Here is an 11,306-nt window from a genome sequence, read left to right on the forward strand (position 1 = left end):
AGACTGAACATTCTGTAAAACAATTATACAGTCTCATTCCAACTGACATATATACCTTGTATATCAATTCATTCTTGGTAAAATTTGGCACCATTATGACTTTCTGTATAGTTTGTCTAACTTGGCAATCTATCTTAATATGATCCAGTGCCAATGGTTTTGTTGCAATTCCTTTCAAGAGAAAGATATGATCCGTACCATCTGCTTCATTTTGTAAAGTAAGCTGCCCCTATGATTATAGAAAAGAAATGAACATTTATTATCAGGGCAAAATACATTTTTGCAAAACAAAAAAACCAATAAGAATAAAAATTAATCCCCCCAAAATTACAGATAGTCATCAATTAACAACCACAGTTGAGACCAGAACTTCTGTTGCTAAGCGAGGTGATTATTAAATGAGTTATGCTTGATTTTACAATTTTTTTTTACCATGGTTGTTAAGTAAATCACCCCAGTTGTTAAGTGAATTATATGATCGTTAAGCAAATTCAGTTTCCCCCACTGATTTTGTTTGCCCAAATTTTGATCACTTGATCATGGGGATCCTGTGATGGTTTAAAGTGTGAGGACCTGTCATAAGACACTTTTTGCAACATCATTGTAAGTTTGAACAGTTGCTAAAGGAATGGTGGTAAATCGAGAACTACTTTGTACAAGGTAGTTACAAGATGGCAATCCCAGTAACATACAAATGGCTCTCTAAAACTGGAATCCATCCACACATCCCAAGGCTTAGGAGAATAATCAGGCTTCCAAGTCCTTTCAGAAGGCTATCAAGGAGAGACCCATTTGGATTTTGCGGGGACCTTGCTTCAGAACAGAGAGCTACTTGAAAGTGAGAAAAGAAACTGTACTTTCACGTATGCATTCTGTTCTTTTCTCCTTATATTATGAATATGCTCACCAACCTTCTTATTATTTCAGACACATCCATACAACCTAGCCTATAAACCTAGAATGTCCAGGTAATACTACACCCAAGAAGGACTTCCTTGGTATTTTCAGGAGCAGATAAGCTCCTTTATTAATTATTTCAATTTATATGGCTGCTGCCTATCTCAAATTCATGATTCTTAGCATCTAGCAGGAATTAAAAATTATGTAAAAAATATACAAGTACAGTCAGCAGACAAGTTACAAATATCACAAACAGCAATTAAGTTACTACATAAGCTATACCAAACACCTGGATCTCCAAACTTGATAATAAAACCACATCTTTAAGCCCTTACAAAAAGACATAATGTTGGGGGCCAATCTAATATCTGGGAAGGATAAAGGTCCAAAGGCCAGACACCACAAAAAATGAATTTCTGAATTTCTGGTTATTTTAGCTGCACCTAAGAATGGGAGCAGCAAGTGGATATTAACGTATGAGCTATATCACCACATAGCTTGTCAATACTATATGCTGATTCCTGAAATTCTGGATTATCTCTCTGTGTTAAAGTAATCAAAGAGTTAATAATTTAGTGAATGATCAAAAGATAAACTGAAATAGAGATGGCTATAGAAAACATTTTATAAGCTCTGGGTTTAGATTTTATTTTATATGTGCTTACACATATTTACACATTGCATGCTACTTTAGCCTGATTTATAGTCACTGTTAGCATATGATGCATATATGATTAAAATACTCTTGTCATAAGTGCAAGCGAATATCATACCAAAGGACCAAAAAACCATACACAAGCAATGCTTTAATTTCTTACCATAGTTACACATTCAGCAGTTGGCTTGAACATGAGAGGATACAGAGTTGTTTCACCAGGGACTACATATATAATAGGAGGACCATAAAAACAGTATCCTTTTAAATCTGCTTTAAGTTTCCAATCTTGTTGACTCAGATTAGTCTAAAATATAAAAGCAGTCGATATTTTATGAGGTGCAAGACATATAAGAACTATTAAGGAACAGCACAGAAAAAAAATCACAATTCAATATTGCAATAACAAGATACTATGATTTTAGATATTTTGATTTTTACATAAACTGCCAAATTATTGTTGAATTGGTAAAATAGTAAAATATTTACTATGAAAGATTAACATCTTTCATCTAATATTGACAGAAGAGAGGGAAGAGAGAGGACCTGATATAAAATATTGTAGTTAATGTGCTGAAATGTAGCTAGAAACAACATGAATGAGAATTCAAGTTTAAACTCGTAGAAAATATATGAATAAACCTATATTGGATTGAGTTATACAGTAAATAAATCATTATATTGCTAGAAAGATTTCACAGTTTAGTTGAAATCAGATAGATGTTTTGAATGCAATAAAGAGAAGGGATAAAAGTCTTCTGTTTCCTCCTGCTGCTACAATGAATGTGAACTTACTCCCTTAATTAAATACTAATTATAGAAAAAAGTGTTGACATTTTTTGCATAACTGTATTTTAGTTTGTTAGTTTTCAGAATAGCATCTTGACTATAGTAATATTTAATTTATTTAATATGTCATATTTAACTTTTATAAAGTAAAAAAAGACATACTATTGGGATGTCCTGTATCACTGCTTGATATGCTGGAGTTACAAACTCTAGTTCAGCCTCATAGGTATCTGTGTTCACCACACATTCTATCTTAAAGAGGCGGACGTCATATTTAGATTCCAGAAGGATATGGCAAGGATATCGACCAGCATACTGGGGCTTAAATGTTAGAGGAAGTTCAATTGCATCATCTTCTGTAGAGGGAAAAAGTTAAAGTTAAAAGTTAAATTCCATACTTAAGCACTATAAATATTTCTGGGATGCATGAAACTTTTCAGAAGCTAATTAGAAAGTGTACTTTATGCATCTGGCTGGAATATATGAAAATGGAAACAAAATTTGACTAGAAATTGATTTAGTCAATTTCACAATTTGAATATGCAGAAGACTGTTGAAATTAGCAACAGGAGTCAGTCTTAATAGCTGTTGCTGTTGTCTTCCAATGCTTATTCATGTTTATTGTTACAAGCAGTCCTCAACTTACTACCATAATTGGGACTAGAATTTACTACGGTAGTTTACCAAATCAGGTGGTTGTTAAGCTAAGCTGGCTTCCTCAATTGACTTTGCTTGTTGGAAAGCGGCTGAGAAGGTTGCAAATGATGATCACCTGACCACAAGACACTGCAATTGTCATAAACCTGAGCTAGCTGCCAAGCATCCAAATTGCAATCATGTGTGGTGGTGAAACAACTGTAACTTCCAGAATATGTCATAAGAAAGTTCCGAAGCCACTGTAACTTCAAACCATAATTACAGTCGTAAGTCAAGGACTATCTATATAAGTTACTCGTTGTAGACCATGGCTAATACAACAATGTTGTTTAGAGCAATCCTAATCAATATTTGAATACAAAAATAAATGGTTTGCATAAAGCACATTTGACCAATTTCCCTGAATATCAGCCAAATACCAGCACAATGACCTAATCAGTGGGAAATATACCACTGGATTCCTGCTTCAGAAATGACAGTGGTGATCCAAAGGTAGAAATCACAATAGCTGGTAAGAAGAGGGAGACACAGATGATATGGTTTCAGTAATTAAGTTCTGGTGTTTATAAGAGTGCTACTCTAGAGGTAGGATGTATACACAAAACTGCCAAAATGCAACAAGCAATTTATATGAACTTTGGGACTGAAAAGTTTGCTTAACAGCATACATTAATGGGATTTCTATTCATAATTAAGACCATGAAAAAATTAAGATCTCAGCACTGTGTAGTTCAACGTACAATTGTCCAATTACAAAAATATAAACAATGACTTCAAATGCTTTTGTGAAAGTGGCCTCACTTATCAAAAAAAGCTAATAACTTAGGACAGGGATCTTTAAACTTGGCCCTTTTATGACTTGTGGACTTCAACTCCCAGAATTCCTCAGCCAGGCATGCTGCTGTTAGGGAAGCCCTAAATTATCGCCCTTTTAAACAGACCTCAGGATAGGAGAGTATATGCCTCTACACTAATACTGGAGTTTTATTCCTTGTTATACAATATCTAGAGATATGTGGACAACTGGGGCAACTTATACATTGAAAAAATAAATACACAATCTTAATATATGGTATATATAATGATATAATTATATAATTATATATATATATATACACACATACCTTACCATTGCTAGTTCTCATATTGTTTTTAATCTTTTGTACTTTGCTCATGAGTTTGCTCAACTTTATACAGTAAATTGCTCCTTCTTGTTGGTCTACTACATTGTTGCACAATTTTCATTGCTAATTTGTGATTAGAATAATTTCTTATAATATCTTCACTGGTAAATGGACCTTTTCAAATTAAAATTCAGTCACAAGTTAAGATTTTTACAGCAGACATATGCAAGCTAGTGGATATAATCGTTTTTGTATTTAATAGTTTCCCTCATTGAACTATTATTTAAGGAGAATAATACACTATTATATTATGTCTCCAACATTACTATCATGCTATCACTAGCTATCAGATTACAGATTGCACCTAAGGTTCAAATTTATCAGAAAGAAATCAGCTTCTTGTCTCCTAAAGGTAAGATTATGACCTGCTAATTCATGAATTACCTTGTTTCTATTTTTTCACCAAGTTATTATCCTCATTGGCTATCTCTCACAAAAATACTCAGATTTGTCAATTTGTCAATTAGAGAAGCAGTACAACTAATTTCCATATTCCTGGCTCATAAATAAATTTTGCTTGAATAAGATTATAACTGTCTCTTTTTGTTTAAACAGGAGCACAGAAAATATCCAAATTAAAACAAATGCTAATAATTCAATATAAGAACTTTTTTTAATACAATGCACTCTTAATTTATCTAAAGATATGAGCAATTTTTGACACAGTTAATATGTTGAAATAAATAAATTTCATTAATAATTTATAGAGGATACATCTTTATCATTAGTCTAAGTTTAATACAATTCTTCTACCCCATATTTTATTTTATTTTTCTCCCAACGTTTTTTAAAAAAGGATTCATTTTTAATAGGGCTTAATGCTTTTGGTTACATGCAACATAATTCCAGAAGTGACTACCATGTTCCCAGCTGCCAAATGAACTCTGGTAGCTGGGAACATAGTGACCACTTCCAAAGTCTATGCAATGAAGCAATCCATTCCAGTGTTGTAGGCCCTGGAGCACTTCAAAAGATGTGAGGAGAGCGTGGGGTCAGATGGGGTGAGAAATTAGGACTAAGGCCTATGGGGACCCAGTGGGGGAGAGAAAAGCCTGTGAGGAACCAGGGGGAGGTGAAAAGGCCTGCAGAGACCTGGTGTGAGAGAGAGAGACCTACAGAGACCCAGTAGGAGGGGGGAAATGCCTACAGGGACATAATAGGGGAGGTAAAGCCTACATAGAACCATTGGAGGAGGGAAAGACCTATGGTGAATCAATGGGAGGAGAAGGTTTGCAGACTAGGTCTGGGGGGGAAGGCCCACCAAGGGGTGGGAAGTAGAATATGGGGAGAGCTGAGAAGGCCTTAGGAGGCTTATGGTAACAGGCCTGAGTCTGCACTGGACCTCCAAGCGCCTCTCCCACTACTGAGGTACCTGTGCTCCACTTTACAATCCTCACATTCATTTATCAGCCACATCAAAAAGGGGGGTGGTTAAGCAAGGCAACCATAATAGGGAGGATCCATTGCAGTTGTATGTCAAGGAATGCCTGTACCTTGCTGATACTTGTGAAAAGATAACAATTACATCATGATCATGACATCCCCACCTGTCTAATCTGGAATAAAATTAATCAAACACTAGTATGGGTTATTATCCCAGAACTGGGGAGATTTTGGTGGAAAATTAGATAACTATCTTGTAGCCTACATTAGTCCTGATGACTCATAAACAACTCCAAATTGATTTCTTTCTGTCCAGTACTGGATATGTACTACTCACGGGGTATCTCTTTGCTATACAAAGCTTAGGATAAAAAATTGCAGTACAGTAGGTGGCGCCTTTAAGTAATGTTAGATAAATTTTGTTCCTGGATCAGATGGCACCTAAATATTAATTTTTAGTTGAACTGATTTGATGCTTCTTACCTGCTTTATCAAGCCAATGGTCTTGTTTTCTAGCTTTTGAGGAATTAACTCTGCTTGAGGCTAACACGGGTATATATATTTTTGAAGGAATTTCAAAACACTCAGGCATGCTCGCTTCAACATTATATTCAATACATTTTTCAGAGAATAAAGGATAGTTGTGCAGAGCATCTTTCTGTAAAAACATAGATTTAATAATGATGTAAAAGAATTTTTAGAAACAAGATTCAAAGAAAAATATGTGATTATATTAAGAATACACCTTTGAATAGCAGAAATTAATGGCTGAGAAATCTTGAATATCTTGTTTAAACATCCCCCATTAGATGATATATCAAAAAGTTAGAATAAATGAATACAGAATTTCTTACAAACTTAGAAAATTATCAAAACCATAGCCCATTTAAACTAAGAGAAGAGAATATGAAATGCTCAGGAGAGACAAGTATATTAATTTTAATATATTATTATTATTTATAAATTATTCCAAAGGGGGCCTAAACATTATTGTCCACTAGACTTCATTAGTAAATCCAATTCAATCAGACTTGTTTTGGCTAAGATACATGTGCCATGAAATTGCACATATGACAGCAACACATTCTTTAATTCTTTTTAAGACTTTTCTTAAATAGCAGTATAAGAAAAAGTCATAAATGTTCCATTTTGCAGCATTATGGTTAAAAGAAATCCAATCTTTTTAAAGCTTTGGTGATTTTGTAACAGAAGAAAGAAAACTAGAGTCCAAAAGATAGATAAGAGGTGCAAAAGGAGGATAAGGTCCCTTTTCGGTCTGTTTTATGTGCAATAAAAATCTGCTTAGCTAGCGGTTTTAAAGGTAATGTATGAAGCAAAATTATAGTCGTATTTTAAATAATTAGCATTTTCACCTCAACTCTTGACAATCCCAAAGCTGCAACTGCAACTCGAACGCTACTGCTCTCAAGTGTTCCTGTGGCCCTTCTTCGCTCATATTCCAGAGCAGACATATGTTGCTGTGCTGCAATAGCCAATGCTTTCTCTCTAGCGTCATTGATCAAAGGGATCTTCAGCTTTTCTCTAAGTATATCAGTAAGGTGACACTTCAAATAAAGAACTGGTGGCATTTCTCTCTGACCTGTAATAAAATCATTTGTCATCTGCCCTTTTATTCACAACTCACAGAGGAGATGGCGAGCAAGCAAGAAAGATTCATCACTATAAAGTCATGCTGTGCCTCCTCTCTGTTGCTCTAATGCTGGTAGGAAAGTGAAGCAGCATCATAAACTACCCAGTAAAATTCTGCTTGTGCCAGTTAATTTGCATGTGTCAGTATTAAATCTAGAACAATAGCACTAACTTTTTTTTGCTTCTTTAACATAAAGTTGGAAATAATGGACAGGTTCAATATAGTCAACAACCTATGTTGCAGACTTTTAACAAAGCTTCTGTTCCCTTAAAGACCAAATAGGAAACCTTGGGTCATCCTTTCAGAGATATTTCCTTACCCGATTCCTCAATGCCTTCAACAATGGCAGAGCCTCTAATGCAGGGGTCTTCAACCTTGGCAACTTTAAGACTTGTGGACCTCAACTCCCAGAATTCCTCAGAATTTTGGGAGTTGAAGTCCACAAGTCTTAAAGTTGCCAAGGTTGAGGACCTCTGCTCTAATGTACTGCCTTCACTAGAAAACTCTTAAAATTTCAAGGAAAATTTCAGAGATGCACCTGCCTTGAAAATAGCCCATATTGAATTGTATAACACATTCAAACACCAGAAATTGATCATGGGAAATGTTTTATGACATTTTAAACTTTACTATGTCAAAATGTTTTATGAGAATATTTATGTTATAAAATGTTGTATAAAATTTGTCAAATTTCAATTTCATGAGAGTCATGGGTCCTGGATTTTGGATGCATTCTGTAAGTTAGCCCACTTGAGGTACCTTGGTTCAAAAACTGTCATGCGATGCACCATTTTTTCAAGTTAACGGTTACATACAGACAAACATGAATGTTTTAGTAGTGTATAAATGTGAAGTTTTCCATAATAGTTAAAATGTGAAATAGCAGCTTAATGAATGCCGTTGAAAAAAGGTTGGCAATCTCCACTTATAATACACACTTTAATTATTCAATTGGACATCAGTTTGAGAAAACTGCTATTTAAAACATTTAAACAAAAAAGTGAGAGCTTTTAAGACTGAGTAAGGATGTGAAGAACTTTTAAATACAAAATAAAAAAGAATAAAATATACTTTCCACCACAATAAATAAGTACACTTTAAATGTGTCAAAATGAAGTCATGTATATTTTGATGTAATCATTTCAAAACATAAATACAGAGCAAAACTATGAAAAATGTGTAGTGATTGATGCATGACATACATAGACCAATGATCATGTAGGTATGCAGTTGACAAAGTCACTTTCAGGATTACAACTGAAACAGTTATTCAAACCTATGAAAACAAAGTAAATTCGGACTGTAAAAGAATTGATGTATTTAAAGAGAGACAGGTCAAGTACTGTAAACTGTTAAGAGGCACTGCATATCCTGTTGACAATGCTATATGTCTTTAAATCAATTGTACTCAGATCTGTAGATATATTTTCTCTTTGCTACAACTGTGTCAATGTACAGTAAGCCCTGATTATCAATCTCTTACTGACAGGATTGTTTAGCCTTCATTAAATTGGCATACAAAACTATGTCTGAATCAAAATTCATGACAGAAAAGTCTTTTGGGCAGTAATTGTAGTTCTTTCAAGACAATTTGTTGCATGAATCCATGCAAAGGGAATGAAGGCTATACAAGTCATTATCTTTGAGAATTACAATTACTGTTTAGTAACCTTTCTTTCTCTCTGCCTATTTCTTTTATGGATACCAGTTTGTGGTCATATCAACCACCAATAAATACTGTGGCAGCATTCTTAGAAAAGATCAATTGAAGAAAGCCAATTTAATCTTGATAAACCAAATTAAATTTCAGTCTAATACAAATATATTTAAAAGTATTTCACCTTTTTATTTTCTAAGAATAATATTTTTTTAGCTTTTTTTTTACTTCAAAATTATCTCAGGTGGCTTGAACAAGACACATTTCCCAAATGTTTCCAAGTTTCAGACCATTCACTTATATAATAGTCACAAATAGCTTTTACTACTTGCACTAATTTTCATGACCAAATATGGCTATGCTAAGACAACTAGTAAAAAGAAATGATATGAAATATTGAAATAATATCTGGTTATTAGATATTAGCACGAGCACAAAGTTCTCATATGGTAGTAAGTACCTTACAATTAAAGTACCTTAGTTGAAGAACACACACACACACACATAAATCAAACAGCAACTCTTCTTACTTCTTGCTACTGTAAAAACTTCATTGCATCTCAAAATTTAAAGTCTGCCCCTTACCTTCACATGTGCTGTTAATGTACAAAATATTTGAGCTGTCCATTTGAATTAGGCTTGAAGGCAATGGCAAATCACATATGCCCTCCACCAAATACAAAAATTCCCCAATCTGAAACACAAGAATATATGCAAGTCATTTCTTGGAAACAATTCCTCAGAATAAATTAGAAGTTTCTTGGATTACCTAGTTCATAATGATTATAAGGTGACCCTTATTTATAGAGTGTCCCTTATTAAACTCAAGTTTAGAAAAAAAAAATAGCTGGACATCTATTTGGTACAGTATTCAATATTTTGAATATCTATATGATGTCATTCTCATGTGAGCTATTTTTTAAATGCTACAGCAGGTTCAAGGAGGAACATATGACAATGTGAGTTGGGGCTGTTCATTTGTTAGTATGGCTTCATTTGCTGAATTATGAAATTGATTTAAGCAGCAACATTTGTACTTTTTTGGTTTATTTCTATTTTATTTTTTCTTATTTGTCAATTTGTATATCACATTGAAAAAAATCACAAATTCACAACAAAATTCTACTAGTAAAAGTATGGCAATATTTTCTTTTGATGAAAAAACAAACCACAGTCCCAAAATAAACAGTAAGAAAATTATAGTCAAACATTATATACTATATTATCTTTATATATACAGCATATTTAATGCTATTATTCTTGTCATTACTATTCAATTTCACTGAAATTAAGTTTAAGTTGCACCATATTATTTTGTTCGTTCTAATTGTCACCATGGTGACTTTAATCCATTTCAGCATTATAATAAAATTTACCTGCTCATTGATCAAAATAATCACACAATAACGTTTTCCCATCTTAAAAGGAAGATAGTGGAGATCAAGAGTGATAGAATTATCTTGGTCCACAAACACTGTATCCAATGGACTAAAGAACTCTTGCAAGCAATTGGACTCATTAGCTGTCAGAATATAATAGAAAGGTTTATATGCAATATGAAAATTAAGAAATGACTGACAGATATCTGAAACATTGCAATGTTTTTGAGAACTAAAATATACAACGTAATTAATACTAATTAATCGGATGGGAAGTCTTATTTGTTAAAAAGAGCAATTTGTAAAAAAATTCATGCATATTTTAGAAAGCTAGTAAGAAACCAAAAAGAGAACATTTACCAGCATTTTCCTCCTGATTATATAATCCACATACATCTATCACATCTTGTGCATCCTTTAGGAAACCTGCTTCAGAACTAAGCAAAAAGAAACAGAAGTGAAACAATGAAATAACTTAAGATTCCAATTGTAAAAGCCAATTTGATTTTAACATTAAATTGCATTTTAGGTTTCTTGACATAGTACAGATTTGATTTAACACAACGTTACATAACATAAGAAATATGTACAATATAGTATAAGATTAAATACCAGGGCTGTGTATGCTTTAAAAATTAGTATCTGTACACTGCCTAAAATCTGGATTAAGGAGGCAAATAAATTCATAAATAAATAAAACATTACTAAATAGAAATTACTGAGAAGCATAATCTCAATAATGCTTTGGGCATGACCATGAACACAGCATCTTTCAGTTACACATTCAAGTAGCCAATTTGTTTTAAACTTCAACACCAGCCTGACAAACTGTACTATGAGTATAATCCTAGTAAAGACTTACCGTATATACTCGAGTATAAGCCGAGTTTTTCAGCCCATTTTTGGGGCTGAAAAATGCCCCCCTCGGCTTATACTCGAGTCAGCGTCTTGAAGCAGCTGCTGTTGCCGCCGCCACCGCCAGGCAAGCCACGGCGGCTCGCCGCTCGCTCCCCCTCCCCTGGCGCTGCGCTCCGCCTGCTTGCCCGGCGGC

General features: G+C 33.9%; 1 protein-coding gene across 1 annotated transcript in view; it reads right to left on the minus strand.

Moving 5' to 3' along the window:
* The window catches only part of CFAP47 (cilia and flagella associated protein 47), a 174,451-nt gene that overhangs the window by 68,580 nt on the left and 94,565 nt on the right, over positions 1–11,306 (minus strand). Inside the window, exons 42-49 of the mRNA XM_015817345.1 lie at positions 10,616–10,692; positions 10,253–10,398; positions 9,462–9,570; positions 6,942–7,159; positions 6,052–6,226; positions 2,507–2,700; positions 1,719–1,862; positions 56–229 (exon numbers count right to left, since the gene is read on the minus strand). Coding sequence (XP_015672831.1) covers positions 56–229; positions 1,719–1,862; positions 2,507–2,700; positions 6,052–6,226; positions 6,942–7,159; positions 9,462–9,570; positions 10,253–10,398; positions 10,616–10,692 — 1,237 coding nt within the window. The remainder of the gene's footprint in view (positions 1–55; positions 230–1,718; positions 1,863–2,506; positions 2,701–6,051; positions 6,227–6,941; positions 7,160–9,461; positions 9,571–10,252; positions 10,399–10,615; positions 10,693–11,306) is intronic.

This window comes from Protobothrops mucrosquamatus, unplaced genomic scaffold, assembly GCF_001527695.2.
Source record: "Protobothrops mucrosquamatus isolate PMUCROS unplaced genomic scaffold, P.Mucros_1.0 scaffold577, whole genome shotgun sequence".
Classification (NCBI taxonomy): Eukaryota; Metazoa; Chordata; class Lepidosauria; order Squamata; family Viperidae; genus Protobothrops; species Protobothrops mucrosquamatus.